The sequence below is a fragment of the Passer domesticus genome, chromosome 10 (genome assembly GCF_036417665.1).
Source record: "Passer domesticus isolate bPasDom1 chromosome 10, bPasDom1.hap1, whole genome shotgun sequence".
In the NCBI taxonomy this organism is placed as follows: domain Eukaryota; kingdom Metazoa; phylum Chordata; class Aves; order Passeriformes; family Passeridae; genus Passer; species Passer domesticus.
In genome coordinates, this window is record NC_087483.1 from 25,643,214 (window position 1) to 25,664,281 (window position 21,068).

General features: G+C 37.1%; 1 protein-coding gene across 8 annotated transcripts in view; it reads left to right on the top strand.

Moving 5' to 3' along the window:
* GRB14 (growth factor receptor bound protein 14) overlaps positions 1-21,068 on the top strand; it is a 59,274-nt gene that overhangs the window by 11,340 nt on the left and 26,866 nt on the right. Inside the window, exon 2 of one of the 8 annotated variants that reach the window (XM_064434680.1) lies at positions 4,904-4,992. The exons of 6 other annotated variants lie outside the window; for them this stretch is intronic. In XM_064434680.1, the coding sequence (XP_064290750.1) occupies positions 4,930-4,992 (63 nt within the window). In that variant the 5' untranslated portion in view covers positions 4,904-4,929. Of the gene's footprint in view, positions 1-4,740; positions 4,993-21,068 lie in introns of those variants that run through there. One more of the 8 variants, XM_064434679.1, reaches the window with a different exon arrangement.

The window sequence follows — 21,068 nt, forward strand, 5'->3', positions numbered from 1 at the left end:
TTGAAAGCTGCTACTTCTAAAGGCATTCACAGTTTCATGACTGCTTTTTATTTGGGATTGAGCAGAAAGGGAGAATTTCAAGCTGGGGTTTTTAAGCATGCCTCTCATGTTATAGTCCTGATGGGAGTCACCTCAGATGGGAATATTTAAAAAAAAAAGCTAATCAGGCCAGCAAAAATCTTTCAAGAAGGGCAGTTGTGGGAGGAGAAATTAAGAGGGAAAAAAAATTAGACCTCTGCTCTAGTAACAATGTGGAGTTGCTTTTCTCCTGTTTCAAGTCACAGAACATTCATTTGCAGCTAATCAACTAATATTTTAGCCCAGTAGTGTACATGATATTTAATACTGAAGTCTCAAGAGAGAATATATATCGATTATCTTAGTTGAGTGCCTGTGCTTCTAGTTAGGATACTGATGAGGTGTTCCTGCCTGTTTCTGATATGCTTGTACTGCATACTGGTAGGTTTGTCTTTTAGCTTTGTTTGATATTATATCCACAGGAAATCAATATACATGAGATTGTCCTGTGATCAGAATGGGATTTTTCAATTACTGCATTCTTGGGCTATAAATAGCCTTTTTATATTAGTTATGTTATGATAACTCCTGTTACTGATTACATTAAGACTTGGTGTTTATGAACAGCTGCAAGCTCTTGATAATGACACAGAAATGGTATCATCTGTTGAGAAACAGGCTGGAAGTTTGTAAGAATTTATTCTCATAATTGCTAGAATTCAGTGCTGTGTAGTGAGAGGGAAGCCCATACAACACAAGGGTTTCTTAACTCAGCTGACAGAGCTTCATCAGTGTGCTTTTCTATCAGGCTTGAACCTATTGATCACAAAAATAGGCAGCTGAAAAGCTTTGCAAGTAGCATGTGTAACAATGCTTTAAGATCCCCCCCCATTTTGTGAGGAAAATTGGCAAGGATGGAAAGCTTCGCTATGTTTCTTGTGGCTCTGACTTTGTGAATTTCCTGGGTACATTGTAATGTCTGTGTTGCTTTACAGGTAATACAGTCTGTTTTAGTGCAACTGCATCTGCACCAGTCCTTATTCACCCTCCAAAAGGGTGTACTGTATGCTCTGTGGGAAGGCTAAGACCTATTCGGGTTTTTTTTTGTGTAAGGGACTATATGAGTAGAAAAACAGCGCCTCAGTCACTTTGAAACCTCTCTTTTTGGCGTGGTTTTAAAGTAAGGAGTTATTTGTAAAGAGTATGTAAATGCACCTGTGCAAAAAACACCCAGTGTGTGTTTCTATGGTCACATATTAAAGGGCTCTTCTGCTAAAGAGACAAAGTGACTGTGCCAGGCAGACAGGAGCTCTCACAAGGAAGGGCAAATGGCACCATGAATAACTTACCTGTTTTGCCTTGGTCTTCTGTAATAAACTACTGCCTGAGCTCAAAGACAAGTACAAAAAATAGCACCAAAATTTTTATAAACCTTACTGGATTTATATTATCTGGATTTTTCTTTTTGATCTACTGAAGCAAAAGCTGAGTCTGATTTGCTCTTGCTACCTATAAATGCTCACATTCCTGCATTATATCTGGCCGAGCTAGGAATAGATCAGCTCTTGTGACTCCATATTCAGTGCCTTAAGGACATCACTGACCTTCCTCTTCTAGCAGGATATCTCTATTCCATATGTTGTTACAAAACCCTTATTGGAGTTACTGATTTACTAAGGGCATTTCAATTCTTGCCCACTCCATTTAGTCACGCTTTCTTAAGTGGCAAGAAGTAGAAGTGGTTTATATTTTGAAGTATCTAAAAAGTATCTGCACAATGTTTTCACAACTGTATCTGGTAGCTTAGTGACAAAAATAGGAGTGAAAAGCTGCATAAACATAGCCATTTCAGCAAGTGAGCTGGATCTGATTTCCTTCCTGTCTACCAGCACCAGCAAAATTCCTTGCAGACCTGCCATGGACAAGTAAAATCTTTTATCTATAGGAAAAAAAATAAAGTGGTCATATATGTTTCCCAGGAGGCATATTTGGCTTTCAAAGCCTTTCTGTATCTCACATTTATCAATAGAACTCCTCTTGACTTTTACATGGTGAAGTGATTCTGCAAGGCTTGCACTTAGAAGTTGTGTTTTATTCCATTTATTTTCTTAAATATGTGTTTGTGAAATTAAAAAAAAAAATATTTCTTAATGTTATTTTTAGTACTCTTGGATGCAACCATGTTTACTTTCACTAGGATACATAAATTACTGCAATATTTTTTGAAACCTAATCATTATTTGAATATTGGATTTTTATTACCAAGTCAAATGCCACACTCGGTTACTTTCTGAATGGGTCTGGTCTGTTCATCTGGTTGGAAAAGATACAATACAGATAATTTCACTGAAGAAGATGAGCCTTTGCTTCACCTTGCAGACAAATGGGTCAATTTTATTCATAGAGCAAAAAGCTGCACATGCTTTCAAGAGCCAAGGACCTTCAGTACCCAGGGGTAAGGAAAAATGGCTTGGGCTATTTTTGTTTCTTTCCCAGTGAAGTCACTAATGCAATGCTGCAAGTTCTACAGTTGCTACTACCCAAACAGTTTTTCATAAGATCCGAGGGAAAAAGAGTAGAGGGAGTTTTTTGTCCTGGTGCTGCAATTATGTGCATGTCTAATATTCCTTGAGTAAAATGCCTGTGGGATCGGGCTCTGGTACCACAAGTTCTTTTCCTGGCTCTTACAGCAAAATTTTGGAGCTATATTATAGAATTTTGAAAACATGCTCCCACAGGAAATAAAAACTGTGTGCCTGAAAGGTAAAAACCTAATTGCAAACACTTGACATTTATCATATCTATCTCTAGTAGAAAAGGATGTTAATTCCAAATGTTACGTAATTAATGCTTTAAACTTCATCTCAGAAGTACTTTTTTATTTTATCAAAACAATCATAAAGATTTTGGACTGGAGTTGGAGAAAAATAAAATGAAATAAGTACCTTAAACCTAAAAGATTAGTTGCTATGGATTTGTTGCTGCTATAAACTGAATATAAAAGGAGTAAAAGTTAAAAGTGAACCTTTATTACGAGGCAAGAAAATGGGTTGTTTAATAATAATACTGTATTTTAATTGGTTTATAGTTTTAGTAGGAGCTCTTGTTTTAACGCTAACAACGAGGATCAAATGTCTGTCTCTAAAGAAATTCTCTTTGTGACTTGGCATCAATTTCTTATCAGTTTTTTTCCATCCTGTGTGTCTCAATCAAGGACAACAGGTTTTGAAATTTTAGGAAAATATTTATCTTTACTTCCTGTTCCTTGGCAGTATTTTATTACTATTTGAGAGCTGCTGGTAAAATGCCAGTGCAATGCAGGTTTTAGTTTTAGGAGGGAACTGTATTTTTTGTATTTATGATGTTTGCTCCTCTTGTTCATCAACAGAACTTACTTCAGTACTACTGATTTTAGGATTTGAGAAAGGTGATTTAACATGAAAAGAGATGCTTTGAATTAATGTTTTATGAAGTGTCTCAGTGGTGCCAGAGACTTGTTATGTATTTGCCACCTGGAAAACTCTTAAATCAGAAAATCCCATGCAATAAAATTGTTTATTTTTAACTTTGTCATTGTACAGTTTCTTATGTCTTGGAGATGAGATTCTTTTCTAGATACTTTGGGATTAATACAGAGTGTGCTTATTTCCACTGGGGGGAAAAAACCCCAAACCTATAAATATGTTCTAGTGAAATTTAGTATGGATTATTGTAATATTTACCAAGTCAGTCCTGAATACTTTTAGGACCTATACATCAGGTGTATGATCAATAATATACTTGCAGTGACTGTCTATGAAATAAAGCAGCCTGCATATCTGATGTGTTCTTCTTCAAGAAGCTATGAATGGTTAATACAAATAATTCTTTTAAATTGTCTGCAATCTTCAGCTGTGAAAAGCAATGTTTCTGATAAAAACTGCTTGGTCAAGAGTTATAAAAGAAATACTCAATATCACAGTTCTAACATCTGTTTAATAATTCGGTTTACAACAGGAATATTGCTTAGTCATGCTGCATAAAAGCAGGGAAAAAAATCTGTTATTAAGTGCATTATGAGACCTTTAAAAAATTATAGCTTGCCTTATCATTTAAGCAATACAAAATGTTGCCTTTTTGACAAAGAAGGAAAGAAAAAAACAGATTTCCTTTGTCAAACCACGTTAATGAAAACAGATTTTTTTAATGCAGATATTTGATACATAAAATAATTATGTGAATGGGAGTGATCAAAACCTTGGGTTCATAAAATGTCTTAAATGTCACTCCTTGTAACATTTTATGTGTCACTTTTTCAGGCCTTGGTTGCATTGGAAAGGTAGTAATTGCATTACTTAAAGTAAAAGAGATGTTTTGCTTCTGCTTTGAATAAAGGTAGTTAAAAATCATATAATTAAACTCCATGGATTTATTAAATCTATTCTTATGCTCAGTTACTTCTCTGAAACTCAAAGATCAGAAGCACTGAAGAATATTTTGTTCCCCTGGAAAAAGCCAGAGAAAAAGCCCCAAGACTGTAACCACTCAGTGTGAGGTGTTAGAATGCAGTCTTTAATGATTTGGTTTTGTTCTGACAGTAAAGACAAAGCTCTGACTGATAGAAATGCATGTTGTTCTGCTTATTTTTATAGCCAGAGATAGTGTGGGCATTTCCAAGGACAGAACACAAGTTTTCAAGCTCTTTGGTTGGTTGATTTCTATTTTGTCCTACCCCAGTGTGTTCTGTCATTGGCTTTGAGTAGGACTGAATTCACATAAATGGAATGACATTTACTAGAGCCTTAGTCTTTGTGCTGACTCTCCAATATTTAGGTTATGAGGAATTAGGTTTCAAGAAATATTGCTAACTACTTTGTTCTGCTTTGTGTTATTCACCTGGATGAAGGTTGGCAAGTTCTGTGAAAAGCAGACATGAATTTGTCTTCCAGAAGAGTAACATTGCCTGCAGTTATGCCAATAACTCTGCAGAAAAGGGTATGGCATTTAAATCAGTCTTTTAATTCTGACATTAGTATGGGTTGATAACAATGTTTAAACGTGGCTGTATTTATTTTTTCACCTTTTCTTAAATTTCTATAGTGTAGCAATAATGTTTCTTTTCTGATAAATGTAGAAATTTTTGATTGTTTTTAATGTGAAATATGTTTTTTCATAAATATATATGTGTCCATAATGGGATTTTTTTTAGTCATGCTCTTTTCTCTGTAACTATAATTTTGTACTTTGTGCAGGAAATTATTTTTCTTACAGATTAATGTTTTTAAAGTGTCATGTTTGCTTTAAAATATGCCTCTTTTGAAGGCTACAATACTGTTCCTAACAAAGAATTACTGGAGTCTGCTTCCACAGGTTTTGCATCAGCCTTAAACACAATGTGCTTTTTCCTGACCAGTTCTGGCTAATGCCTTGATAGTGGATGGCCCATGATGTATTTTGGGAGCCAGGGTGACACTGTACAGTGTTTTTCCATAGCCACTGTAGCTTGCCTTTTTTTGTTGCCTCAATTAAAAGTGTAAGCAGTGCAAAATGATTACATCTGTGTGCACTAGGATTGCCTGGTGTAACTCAATGCGCTGGGGCTATCTGTGAAGTTAAAAATACACACGGAAATGAAGTACAGAAATATGACTCTCTGCTGAGCCAGATATGTTAACTTATGAGAAGTTATTTCAAACAAGCTGTAAGTTATTAATTAGTTCGATTTATTTTGTAAATGTGTAGATATTTTTCAAAACCTCATTGCTGCATAATGTGCTTAACTCATTGTTAATAGACTCTTCTGTTACTCAGTGGCTTTTTAATGTATCGGCATTGTGAAAAATGAAAGTTCACTGAAATATTGCTACAGTATTAAATGGTTCTTATGAGCAGTTTATGTGGAATGCAGCATATATTTATGGTATTAGTCCTGTGGGTCTAAAGAAGTATATAAACACATAACTTTTATTGATTTGTGATATATATGGTGTTAATTTATCTTATCTCATTGTTTGAATTGGAAGGGCAGCCTGTGAACATAATTGGGATTGATTGGTACAGATTAGATTATGCTGCTGTTTTAACTAGCATGATAATATACTATTTTTCTGGTATAAAAACTTCAACATTTGGATACGTGCAACATGTGCACAGTGTTAACACGGTGTCGTCTAACAATTTGCATTATCTCTGTTACACTTCTCAAACATAACCCTTTAAAAATTGTGCCTTCACTTCTCAGCTCTTATCCTCTCAATCTTGTGGTTACCTCCCAGTCCCCTCTTCCACTCTCTAGAACCCCTTCAGAGCTCAGATCTTGAGTTGTCATAGTTATTTTATTTTTGTCTGGGTTTTGTTAATTGTATGTTAGGAGAGGAAGGTCTTTGTTCTTGCAGTGTGTAGTTGTGTTAGACTCCTGTGGTATGCACACAGCAGTACTTGGTGCTGTGTGGGAGGGGAGAGGTGTAACTTCACTCAATCTAGCATTCAGAAGGCTGGGAAACTCAGTTTTAACTGTAGTGTATATTTCAGTGGATTGATTTTTATTTTTTTTATGTTGAAAGATAATAATTCTCTGAGAAAATAACAAGAGTTATTTGACAAATTCACAGTAAGATAATTTTCTGCACATTCTCTCTCTTTTTTTTTTCATGCTGTTATCAAATTAGCTGCCAACAGTTATTGGCTTTACTTCTCTTTATCTATGCACTTTGTAAACCCAAAATAAAATTAATGGAAGCAGTAGGAGGAAGCAGCATAAGGTGTTGCCTTAGGTAGGTAGCTATTGGGTTGCATGCTATTTCAAAAAATTCTTGAAGGCATGTGTCCTCACTGAGGTCTCACTGTGTGCCAAATTTAATAGGCTTGTTAAGGCTTGTGATGGTTGTATCTAGGCATGTAGAATTCCTTCTGAAAGTATGTTTTCCCTCTACAGAAGGGGCTTTGTTATTTCTGCAGCAATGCCTTAATTTCTAGAATTGGAATGCTGGAGGAAAGGAAGGCAGGAAGGTAGGCAGGAAAGAGCCATGCTGGTAAGGGGTGACTGACACATGTGTATGTGTAAATTTGTTTGTGTTTCTCGTGGGCATTAGAACCTTTGACTTAAAGTGGTGCAATTTCTACTTTTTGTTGCACTTGAAGGACCTGGAAAAGTAGGATTTTTACATTAACACTGCCTAGTCAAGTGAAACTTAAGTATTAGCTCATTAAATACTCTTTTAGCGTATCAGTCATTACAAAGAATTATTTCTTAAATTCCTGGAATAGATAATTGTATAAGAAGTCTAGTTGAATCACAATACTGAAAAAATTGCAAGTCTTTCTTTTTCCATCTCACAAAAGGTAAAATTTTGCATTGTCAATGTGCTAATCTGTTCTGCCAACTTCTTAAGCACTTCGGTTTTCTCATTTTCATTCAAAATGTCTAATATACTTAGTCCGAAGTTATTTTGTACTTTCTGTGTTAAAGTCTGATGTGAAGTACTTACCACAGTTGATGTGTTTTATTCTTAAGTAATATATTTTTAACTAAAGCTACCAAGTCTTGTTTAGGCTCCAAGGGGTCTTGTAACACAGATGGGAAAATTACATGCTTAATGAACATGGGGAATTATGTATATTGAAGGCTATCACACCCAGACTGATATAGTATGTATAGACTAGACATATACTTAATCCAACTCAGAGTAAATGTTTTTATCTTTTGTATGAATAACTTCATACTCCTCTAAAGGTACTTTAAAAATTAGATTTGAAAGGTTATAATGCATTCAAGATCAAAGATTTTTTCAATATAAACACAAGTCTATTAGATTTCTTACATGGTAAGCAGAAGACTTAGGCACTTGATGTTGTATGCAAGGTGTGTAAACAGAGACTTGTAGGTTTTTTTCCACGACAGCTGTGAACTTCATAACACGCTAGGTCAGATGATGTTCAAAAGCATTGTGTACATAGTCAATACATATTGCAGCTGAATAATTTCCAGCAATTCTTGAAGAGATTGTATAGTGTCTTTTAACTGGAAGAAATATGACAGAAGATGTGATTTTACATTGCTCAGATCTAAGACTGGGCGTGAAAATTTCAAGATGCTCTTGCATCTTTCTTCCATCTATTTTTCTGGCCCAAAATCACATGCTGCTTTAATCAACACTTATCCCTCCCCCAAGGAAAAATGGTCACTTAAGCCAAATTGTACTGAGAATTTGTAATGTCTGTCTGCAAGGCTAAGAGCACGAAAGTAATTTTTCAGTTTTGCATTTGGACCCCTGAGATGAAAGGCCAGTGTGCTAATCCAGGAATTTTACATAACGCCACTTTAAGTGACATGATAATGGTGTCATTAAATGGATACCTTTTATAAAATTACTGGATACAGACCAAGCATTCATGTATGAAACATCTCTTCATAAGGACAGTTTGAAAAATAGTAATTTACAAATACAAAAACAATGCCAGTGCCCTTTTTGTCTTTCATACAGTAATAGAAATAAAAGAAATACAATAATAAATAATATAATCCAAGACCAGGTTGGATTGGAGCTTTGAGCAATCTGGTCTAGTGGAAGGTTCCCATGGCAGGAGGACTGGAACTAGATGATGTTTAAAGTCCCTTCCAACCCAAGCCTTTCTAGGATTCTTTGATTCTACAATGTAGTAATAAAATGTTTCTATAATACAGTAATATAAGGTCAGCATCCTGCAAAGTTCTGAAGGCAACTGAGAGGTTTCTTAGAGATGGAGGGAATGGGAGATGGACTTGATTGGCCTTTAAAGGTTTTTAAAGGTTTAAGGAGCAGTGATCAGAAAATCTGTGGTAGTTGAGGTGAAATTTTTGAATTTAGTCTTTATTTAAAATGGAATATTTTCTTTAATGAATTATTGAGAATTCTGAGAGAAGGTAAGGGGGATAATCACAGGTAAATCATTAGGATGGGTGTGACTGGAAATTCAGTACAGAATTATGTCTTAGACATAGGCTACTTCTTTATCTGCAGTTTGTTACGAATTGAATAAAGGTTTTGAGCCAGTAAAAGAGTTAAGGAAGGTTGAGAAGGAGGAATATATATGGGAATGGGAAGAGACCCAAACTGCATTCAGAAGAGTGGTAGTGTGTTTTTTGAAAGAAGTTTATGTTTAAGCTTGCTAGAAGCCAAGCTAGCGTGTAGGCTTACAGAAAGGTCTTGCCACCTTTGTGAATCTAACATGTTAGGATAGCTGCAGTTTGTTTGGGAACATCTGGAATTCCTGCTTTCCTCTAATACATAAACTTTATGTGAAACTTGCTTTGCAAGTATCTACCTCAGATCCTTGTTTGAGGGAGCATGCAACTTTCATGTTAGCTCTGAAAGGATTCATGAACTGCCTGAAATTCAGTCTTCTGTTGTACAGTATTTGCAGATACTAAGTCCCTGCTTGTGACAGAAGATGAGGAGAGGCTAGTGGTTCAGTGATGGATAATAGGGAAGAAGGAGGGTGGCAGGCCAGCATTTTCTGTCATTGCGGGAGAACTGTGGCTAGGAACTGTTTCGGAGGGAGCTACTGACAGATCCTCCTCCAGGGAGGGTATTGCAGCACTCATCCCCTTTTTTATGATGTAGGCCAAATCTAGATCTGAAACTCCTCTTGAACAGAATTTTAGACCAATTTTTGCACTGAATATGTACTCCTTATACTCAAGCTGGCGCCTAATAGTAGATTCTGGTGTAGTCATCATATATTGGTTGACCAGTTATATAGTTCCTGCTTTGACTAGCATAATGCCAGTAAAGCTTCCTTCTGTTTTTATTTTGTACAAAAATGATCCCACATGTATAAATGAAATCAAAATGGGACTAACTTTAGCAGTCCCTGTGGTTCAGGTGCAGGCAGGGAAAGGGAGTTTTTTTCTATCCTTTGGGATTCCGGTCTCTACAAGCAATCAGATTTTCTAGAGTGTTTTGTATACAAAACCATCAGTGGTCTTGAAATTTAAAATGCAAAGCACTATGGTGCATAGTTGCCGTGAAGGGTAGATAGAGATGTCTATGTGTATGTGCCTATGAGAGGGTGAGCATTAAGTGCACTGAGCTTTTTAAAAATCTTTTAAAATCTCAGCAGTTTAATGCACTTGGCCATTACTTGTCCTTTGTATAGTTTGACAAGGTTTAGTGGTACAATTAACGTTGCACTTTGTCTCCTCTCTGTCTTCAGTTCTTGAACAGATCTTTGATATGGTTTTTTTTCAGTTTCTTCTTGCTTTCTTTGAACATCTAACATTCTTCATACAGTAACCAAGGAAATTGGCAGTGTTTAGTGCCCTACTCTGATCATAATCCTCTTCTGTGGGCAGAAATCCTTTGGAAAAAAACCCAGTTTTTCATCAATTGAAGAAAGTGCTTGGCCATTTTCTAGCTCTAGTACTTTAGTCTCCTCTTGAATAAATTAGGCTTCAAGAAGTCAGAACTTGACCTTCAGACTGTGTTATCTGGCCTTGAAGTGTATCAAGAGCTACTGCTGAATAGCTATGTTTGCTAAAGTAAACCCATACTGATTATGCTGCATTGCTGTATGTGAAGGGAGAAACTCAACAAACGGCACACAAGGTATTGGTGTGAGTCTTATGCAAAAGATCAAATTGCCCTTTCCTTATATGTCTGTTACATGTTACTTTCAACATGCAGAAGCAAGTGCCTGAAAAATAAGAAAATTTTCTTTACTTTTGGTAAACTGAAGCTACATCACTGAATGCAAAGAAAACTCATCACATTGAACCAAGGAATTATTCATATTTAGACGTGCTTTCTTCCTCATTTTCATGCAGTTGCTATAGGTACTTCCCATGCCCCATTCATTCTTCCTCACTCCTTGTTTTTCTTCCTATGGTCAGGAACAGAGGCAAGACCAGCCCAACAAAACTGCCAACGTGTCTTAAGGACCTAAAGAAGTTATGACTGTTTGATCATGTATTTGGTTTGCATGGCAAGGTTTTGGTAACGGGGGGAAGGGAGCTTTACATGGGTGGCTTTTGCGAGAAGCTTCTGGAAAGTTCCCTCTGTGTCCGATGCTACCTGGCTCCTGGGCTGACCCCATCATCAACAGTGGTAGTGCCTCTGGGATCATGTATGCAAAATGCAAAAAAGGTTGTTGTGCAACTGCAGCAGAGGAGAGAGAACATGTGAGAGGAAAAGCCCTGCAGACACCATGGTCAGTGGAGGAGAGGAAGGAGGTGCTCCAGGCGCTGGAGCAGAGACTCCCTCACAGCTGGTGGTGCCAGCTGTCCCCATGTGGGGCCATGGGGGTGTGGAGACCCACCTGCAGACCCTTGGAGGCCCCCAAGCCACAGCAGGTGAGTGGAAAGCCCACAATGCACAGGCTCTGGCAGGATCTGTGAGAAGAGCCCATGCTGGAGCAAGTGCAGAGTGTGAGGAGTCCTCCCGCTGAGGAGGCAGGACCAGCAGATACAATTTGTGATATACTGACTGCAGTCTGTGTTCCTTGTCCTGCTGCACCACCAGCAGGGAGGAGGTAGAGAAAATTAAGAGTGAAATTGAACTTGGGAAGTCCGGAGGGGTAGGGAAATATGTTATAAGATTTAGTTTTATTTGTCATTGGCTTTTTGTGGTTTGGTTGATAATAAAACTGGTTTCCCCAAGTTGAGTCTGTTTTGCCTGTGATGGTAATTGGTGAGTGATCTCTCCCCATCCTTATCTTGACCTGCAAGCTTTTTGTTATATTTTCCTCTCCTCTGTCCAGCTGAGTGGCTTTGGTGGGCACCAGGTGTCTAGACATTGTCAACCCACCACAGATCAAAATGCCTCAACCGATACAATTCTGTGGTAACACTGGAAAGTTTAGCCCAGTTCCAGTCTGTCTAAGTCTCTTAAATTGGTAGTGACTTCCTAAAATTTCTGTTTTGAGGTTGTCCATACTCAGTTGCTTTCCACTCTTTATTTATGTTTACATTATTTCAAGGCAACCAGTTTTTCACAGTTTAAAGTAGTTATATAAGAACAGATTTACTCTGCTGCAGTACAGTTTGTAATGGGTGCCTTGGGAACAGTACAAAGCAAGGCGAGTCGGACTTGAAGTTACACTTTCCGAGAATACACATCCACCTTCGTCACCCAGAGTTGTTAGGCTCTTGGCATGTATGTCATATTTCATCACAGTTCTCATATTTCACCTCCTTTTTCTGGCCGATCCAAATGGCTGTCTTGGACTGCTGACCAATATCTTCACCAAAACTCATGCTTGGGCATCAAAAATGATGACTTAGGGAGACATCTTTGATTCCTTTCTTTCCCATGCTTTGCACATCCCTGCAGTTGCAATTTCTTGCATTTGGTGTTTTTGCCGATACCTTTTTGTTTGGCACCACTAAAGTTCATGTGAAGGACTGAGACCTGGGAGGAGGTGTTCAGTTTACACACCTAATGTTTTTCTTTTATTTTCTACTAAAATCCTCTTTTTTCACCCCCACTATTCTTTAGTGCATTCTGATTTCTTCACAGTCTTTTCAAAACTTTTGTTGCCTATTTTATCATTTCTATTGACAACCTTTGCCCTAACATAGTGTTGTGCTTTTTTTTTTAGGCCACTTGGACTACTTTTCTGAGCTAGGTCAATCCTATTCTCCAAGAGGTTAGCAATTAAATGATATCTAGACTGAATAGCAATTGGAGCCCTCAGCTTGTCTTGTACTGGCCCGAAAGCCAGGCTTCAATAGCTCATCATACCCATCAGCTGCATATGCAAGTCCTCAATGTTGTCATTTTTCCCTTGGTCCTGTTGATTGTAACTTGTTGGATTGGTGTCTGTCACTGCCTTTTTGAGTATCTTGTTTGACAAAACTTGTAGGATGATCATAACAGAAATAAAATGCATGTATTTATGGTAGTATGATCATGGCTTGTGTGTGGGCAAGCAAAGCAGCAGCCAGACAACCCAGCAGACCTCTGAATGTAGGGTATCACAACAAGCGTGGAGATGGGAAATGTGCTGCTGGCTTCTGTTTTCCCGTGTGACTGAAGACTGCTCAGTCTACATATCCCATTTTCATTTTAGAACAAATGATTAGAGGTAAACATTATCAAAACAGACTAAATTTCGGAAATTATTACCCCCTTTTAACTACATCACCCACTTACTATCTTCCTTTTCACTTGCTTCCCTTGTTTTAGTCGACTGCATGTGGTGACTATTACACTTTTGCCAGCAGTTACAGGGGCTGGTTTCCATGCCCAGATGCCCCTCTTTTTTTTTTTTTTTTTCTGTTCCTTTAGGGGTTTAGATTTGCTGACAAAACCCGCTGACAAATCTGTAATAACACAGAAGTGTATAGTTGAATGTTTATGTGGTTTGAGTAGACTTACTACATTTACTGCAGGATTTACTCTTTGTTTGGATTTTATGCTTTGGCCAGAGGGAACAATGCTATGTGAATAAAAATAATGTTCAGAACTGCTGAGAAGTATTTTTTTTTTTGTAAGAATACCTATCCTACAACAGTTAAACCTTGCTCTTACATTCCACTGATGACTAGAAACAGATACCCAGAGATGACAGTACTGGTCTGACCCAGCAAAGCAAGTTTTTTTGTCATATAAAATGCACCAAATGGCAAAGTATTTCAACATTGTAAAACAACCATTTATTACAGTAGGATGCCTTATATGGCCTCTGTCATATTTGCTCTGGACATTCCTTGTACCAATTTCAGAAATACAGAGACATTTTCCAAACTGTATCTTTAGCTAAAAATCTAAACTTTGCTTTGTCCTGGAGTCTACATGATTTTCTCCTCTAGTGACCTTCAGGGGAATACACAGCTGATATAGCTGATGATAAAGGCATTAATCTCTTTTAAGCTGTGCTACAGTTCAAGCCGGAGCTTCTGTTTAAAATGGCCAAAGTGAGAGTTTTAAGAAAAAAATCTGTTCTCCTTTTTTTTTTTTTTTTTTTCTTATTTAAAAAAATCTATTTCAGGACCGCTGCAAAGGAAATAGGAAGCTAATTGGTCTCTTAACAGTGTTATTCAGAGACTTGGTCTTTCTCAGCTTTGCAAGAGATCTGCTCTACTGAGAAACCAGCAACATGGTGTGAAAAACCTGGTAGAAACAATAGGTACTTCTTTTTATAGCTGGTATCTCTTCAGAAACATAGACTGCAGCCAGAACGCGGCAGTAACAGATTTGCTTTCTCTTGTGCTGGAACACAGCATTCTATTTATCTCTGACAAGCGAAGGATATGTTGGACAAACTGCACTATTAAATACAGAAAGCCTCATTTAAATAATGTTAGTGCCTTGACATAAATAGGGACAAGCTATACAAACATGAGGCTGATAACATTTTGCCCTCATCTTCGTTGTACACAGAATACAAAAAACAGAAGTATATTTTAGTGGCTTCGTATTTAAATTTCTTTCTTCTCTGTCTTCAGACATGACTTGTTTTCTGTTCATTTTCTGTTTGACAAACTTTTTTTTTAAAAAAATGAAATATTAAAGTGCCTTCTTAAGTCAGATTCTTTGAATCCTCCAGTATGATTGTTCCATCCCTGTTTTTAAGTCCAGTTAGTCTAATTGGATGTTTTCCATCTGTCTGTGGTAAGTGTATTCTAAATATTGCTTTTGTATGTAGTAAAATGTAAACCTGAATATTACTATTAAATATATAAAAACTATTTAAAGCTAGCACTTTGCAGGCAGTGTGGAAACAAAGGACTGAAGATAGTAATACCATAAATTTACTAATAAGCTGATCAGGTACACTAAATTAACTTTTCATGAAGAAAAGTTCACGTGAGCCTAAACAATTGAGCTGTGTTAGGAGGACTGTATGAACCGAACTCTGTGAAGGAGCATTGTGATTCCATCACCAAGAAGTGGTGATGCTTGGCTTAAGGGAGAATAGCCTGTGTACATTTACTCAGTGGTTGGATTACATCATGGTCTCAGCTGAGTTTTCAAATTACTTTCCCTTGTATAATAATTTTACCCAAGTTTCACAGAAATTTAACCATTTATTAATTTATTTTTAGTGGCTAGGAAGGTGTAAAACTCTCTTGCCTTCCTGATCATCCACGTAGGGATGGGTTGGGTTTAGATGAATTGAAAAGCCATGCATGCTGTGCACTGGAGTTGAGAAGGGACCTATGTTGGACTAGCTGCCTTTAAGTGATAGTCTTAAGAGGACAGGAATAGGGAGCCATTTACCTTTCCCTGCACCAAGAAGTTTTGCAAATAGCCTTGTGTCAGGTGTTAATGTGTAAAGTTAGCATTAATAGTATTTTAATGAAAAATAACTAAGACTTATTTATATTGTGGCTAGTAAGACATGGTGCTTCCATTCTGATTTAGAGGGTTAATATGAGTAAGAGCCTGAAATTACTTGACTATAGACAGCTATTCTAAAAATGATCTGTGTATTCCAAGTTTATCTTTATTCTGTAGTCTCTTTCTTCATAACTGTTTAATTTTCATGATAGCTCTTCTTTTGAAGGACCTGGGAAAAGTTACTGATACCAGACAGTATAAACTGCGTTACCCCACTGAGATTTTTCAGAATTATGATGATTACTCTAAATCACTCTAGGAATTGCTATGAACAAGATGGAAAAAAGTTTTCATAAATTTAAGAGTAGGTTTTCTTGGGGAAGAGACAGATTTAGGTTATGTTAGTAGATTCTTTCTTAGCTGCCTGGTGATAGGCACTGGTGACTCACGAATTTGCAAAGCAATGCCCAGAGTTAATCTGCTGCAGTAGCCCTTGGGCTTTTCCACTTTTTCAGGTCTGAGCAGAACTTTATAATCAGTGCACAGCAGATGAAGTGATAGGTGAAGCCTAAGCCTACATTTCCACTGGTGCTAGGATAGGCTGAGGTTTGCCATTTAAATGCTAGACTGTATAATCTCCTGTTAACTATTTTCCTTTTTATGTCCAGTTTAGTTCCATTTTAGACAGACTATTTTATTTCACCTATGAAGACTAGATCTGGGAACGTGTTCCATATCCTTTGTGAATAATTAATGCAGATAAATGATGTAGCTTCTCTGAGGTGTGTTTGTCTTGTATAAGTGCTCCTTCGACAGCTTAATCATTTGGCAAGTCTGCTAATTTTCTTTCATTTCTGATGTTCTATGGAAGAGTATTATTTGAATTTTTTGCTGATAATATTTACATTTCCTCACAACTTTGCAGTTATTTACACACATCTTAACAGTTGATTTGAAATACCTTTCACTGGTTGGAATCGCCATAGTTTCAAAAAGATTTTTGGTAAGGTAGATTAACTTGAGACTCTCCATTTAAATAAATTATTTGATCCACCCCTCCCTTTCCTTATAAATAATGTGCATTATTTTTCAGGAGTTTATTGTGGGTTTTACTTCTGTAGATCCCTTTGATTTCTTGCTCCTGATTTGGTCCTTTGTGGTAATGGCTGTTGATGGTGATAAATCTTTCACTTTTAACCTATTTATTACTGCCAGTCCTACTTACAGGATGTTGAACTTCACAGTGTTGCTGTTGCTATGTAGTTCTTTAACTATTGTAATTTTTTGGGTCAAGTGTCATCTAATTATCATATAGTTTACAAAAATCTCACTTTCTGCTCTAAAAGTAGTTGTACTATGAGTTAATTGTCCAGCACATGGCAGTGGCTTTTTCTAGACTTTGCCTTATTGTTCAGTTTTATGCATGGAAATGAAATCTTCTGTAACTATTTTATTACTATCTATCACTACATTTCGTTTCTGTTGACCAATATTGTAAAATTGAGTGTATCAAATTCAGGATTAAGTAATGATATTCGTATTTAGCTTCCCTGTTGTGTCTTTCAAACTCTGTTTCTCTTCAGTTTTACTGACGTTGTCTTTGCCATGATTGCATGTCATATTGTCCTCATTCTGCCATTTTTTCCAGTATCATGATGTGATTGTCATAACCTTTGTTTGAAAGAACTTCGCTGGTATATTTTTACACATAGCCTATTACAATTTGGAGATCTGCATAATTTAACCTCCCTTTTTGTAATACAACATATTTACCCATCTAAAGCAGTAGTCAAGTGAGGAGATATAAGTGCTTTACCAATCTTAATGAGTTCAGTCTTTTACCTTGCTGTACAGAAACAGATTTCACTTCCTCTTCCCCATATTGTTAATAGCAAAAATGAGGGGGTAATGCTGACTTGCCCAAAGTCAGGTGGCAAGTATGTCTTTTGAAAGTAAGAATTGGACCTTTTTGCCTGTGGGTAATATAAAGTATGGTTTATTACTTCTTTGCATTGCTATTCAGTTTCTGTATTTCATGTAGTTTTATAATTCCTGGAATGGTCATGGGTGGTTGGATTAGGTAGGGCATGGAGTTTGTACCAGGAGTCTGAAGGAGGGGAGTGGCTCTGTGAGCTGCATTATATGGACAGTTGCCATAGTGCCACAGAAGCTGATTACAGAAAATAAGTAGCAATTGTTTTAATTGATAAAATATGCATACTTTTAACATGAAATTTAACAAGTTTTTTAATACTTTCTAGAAGAATATTTAGGTCTAAAAATTTTTTTAGGTTTTGAGGCAAGAAATGTATTAATTGTTAGAGAAACGGACCCTGTCTGTCATCTTACATTGGAATAAAGGCTGGAAATTAACATTATTTTTGCTCTTTGACATCTCATTTTAAAAAAGGTTAGATTATGGAAAAAGTATGAGGTGTTTCTAGGTTGTGGAAGGAGAGGTAGACCAATTTTCCTAGAATTTGCTCTTCCTTCTTTGCACTTCGGTTTCATTGCAAGACAGAATATAGGAGCTGTGTTCCTTCTGCCTCTTGCAGCTATGCTGTGTTCCAAATGAGAAGACATGTACAATTAGACATTGCATGCACCTTGTTTTAATGACAGATGTAGATTTATGGAAACTGCAGGAATCTTTTTGGCCTGGAAATCTTCCCTTTGGAGGAAATACTGGAAGCTGACATTTTAACTGTAGACTGGGACATTTAAATGGAAAGTCTTGCATTCACAGCTGATAAAGAAGACAGTAAACTTTACTAACATGCTATTTGTTTCTAACAACAGTTGTGACTTAACCTCTTAAATATTTTTATGAATGCAGAATTTTGCTGACTCTTACTAAACCAAGACAGACTGTTGGTAGAAGTCATAAACCAGTTCAAAATGCTAGAAGCTTCCAAGCACCTCCATTGTAGTTAAAATACACTCCAAATTCCTCTACCCTTTGCCAGTATGAATAAGGAAAAAAATTTGTCTAGCAGGCAGAAGGGTTGGGATTTGGAGAACAAATGCTGCAGGCAAATAGCCTGATTTTTAAACTATAGAGAGGGGTTAGCAGAGTATCAGGCCAGCATTTTAGAAGTATGACACCCTGGAGTGTAAGATTTTTTAAAGCCTGGTTTTGCATACAATAATTCTGCATTTAACAAAAGTGTGACAGAAATTATAATGTAATTACAAAAATGTGCAGTGTTTTATTTGGGGGGAAGGGGAAAATAATTCTAGAAATCATAAGCTGAAGTTAGGGGCTTTTATCTTTATAAATAAAAGTGGCCTGTTCTTTTTTTTTTTTTTTTTTTTTTTTTAAGGTGCTGACTACCCCCTGTGTCAGTGGCTATACAGAAGCATTAAGAATCATATAAATGTCAGGTCATATTGGTGTAGGCACCTAAATATGGAATCTGTGTGCTAGTGGTTCTTTTTCTGTGGGTTCTACCTGGCTTTTTTTCACACGTTAGGACTTTGGTTTGAAATTTTAAATTCCTCAGTGCAGGGCATATGTTTGTGCTGTTTCTGCAGATTGGAACTTCCGAAACAGATGGCATGAAGATTCTGAAGAATCAGACTTGGACACCCTCTCTTAAAAGTCTATGAACACATTATTTAATTATTGTAGTGGAGATGACGGTTGAGTGGGGAAGAAGACTCGGGGGAGTAGAGTCCAGCTTTGCTTCTCTTGCTCCTCCCTCCTCCCACACTGCTTACCTTATGTGCTCTTTTACTTATTATTTTATACAATTGCTGGTTTTTTGCTTCTTCTGGTGACTTTTTAGTGTAAAAACTAGGGTATTCTTTCTATTTTTCTTTGTTAAATATTTGATTGTATTTTTCAACATTTATTTTACATTCTGAGTTCATTTGATTAGTGAAATATGAAAAATAATATATTTAATTTTGAAGCAACATTTCTTAAAAAATAATTTTTGGAGGGATAAAGATGCATTGCACATAATTCTGGGATCTTGGCTGATTTTTAGTATTTTTAAATCTGAAAGAGAACATGTAGGAATGCTGTAACTCCTTGCCTGCTCCCATAAGCAATGAAAATGATTAATGCTTGTCATGCTGAGCTTGGTGTTTTCCTCTTATAGGAAAATCTTGGAGCTGCTTATTTCTTACTTCCAGTGACTTAAATAGAAGCTATTGAGGTGTTTCTTTTTCTGGCCTTGGGAAGAACTAACATCTCCTTGTATTTATAAACTAGACCGGAAAGAAGATTTCAGTGCTGCTGAGACAAGTTTTTCTGCCTACTAATAGGTATAGTCAAGGGAAGTGAAACAGCTTGCTTTGGAGCAAAGTTTGAGAGTGTAGGATAATGAAAACTGTAATGAGAGCTTGTTCTCCATTAGCAGCTCTTTTCTTGTGTGCTACTTCTCAGACAGATTTTTCAGGGGAAAAGAAAATGGAAGAAAGTGGAGATGACTGGCCAGTCAAATACACGGTGAGAGCCGCTAATAAAAGTGAAGTGATCATTCAAGCTTACTCATTTCTATAGGAAGTCAGCCTAGTTGCATCTTTAGCATAGCTCTGCCACCCTCTAATTCTCAAAGCATCCTGTACTTCTAGGAAGAGAAGTATCGCAACATATTTCCAAGGAAAAACGGGATTTTGAATTTATCCTTTTTCATCTGATCTACTCCCCTTGGAGTAAGTACATTCCCAGCAATCTTACAGGAGATTTTGCTTCAAACACAGCACCAAGTACATACTGAGCAACTTCTAATTAAAAAAACCCTCAAAGATCACTCTAAGTGATGAGATTTACACCAATTCGTTAAGCAAAATGTGTGACAGAAGTTGATGAGAGTCTTATTAGGTGACTCTTGTCTCCTGCTGCATCTGAATCCCTTGCAAGGAAGAGAAAAAGGTCACAGCATTTGTGTTTGATAAGGTACCCCATCATAGCTGTGAGCTGGGGTGGTGTGTTCTCCTAGACTTGAGCAGGATTTATTTCCCTATACTGAGAAAACTGAGTGAGAATACTCACAGAGAATATAAACTGGGTTTTTTTCTCATTGGGTTTTTTTTTTTTGTTGTGTTGCTTTGTTTTGCTTTAGCTGAGCTCCAGTAGTCCAAGGCCACCTCCAAGGCTTCCCACTCCCTGAGCTGAATGGCCACAGGCAGCTCATTATCATGCCTTGTGTTGCTGTCTCCAGCATTTTAAAAACTCTTTTTCCGTTTCTCTAGCAATAAGAGTGAAGTCATCTGCACTGCGACTCTTAACCCTTTTAAAAAGAATTTCTGTTAAAATATCCGTCAAGAGCCTCAGCATGGGCTGTACGTGCTCTTGCTGTAAAATAAGCATATCACTGAACTTGATGAGTGCCTGGGGAAAACTGCAGTTGCTGCTCTGTGCCACAGAGTCCCTAGCCAGCATGCTCACATGGATTCCCACCCTGGCTTTATGCGAGAATATTAGGAAACAGAATAGAATATTCCAGCTGGAAGGGACTTAGAACAATTGTCAGTGCTTGGAAAGTTACCTCAATTCTTACCTTTGCTTTCACCTTCTCTACTGTCTCTCTCCTTTCTGGCATTTCAGCCTGTAAAATCCTTTAGGTTCAGCCTGACATAGACTTGCTGGACAGACTAATGAAGCTGTCTGTGACCTTCAGTGCTGCCCAGAGTAGGACCTCTATTAAGGTGATGGGACACTGTTTCCTCTAGTCACCCCTACAGCCCTCCATCCCGTTCACAGTGCACCATGCCAGACACATCTTTTGATTTCATCTTTGAATCATTGTAAATATTGCAGGAATTTAAATAATTCATGCTGGTTTATTGTGAATGGCCGAA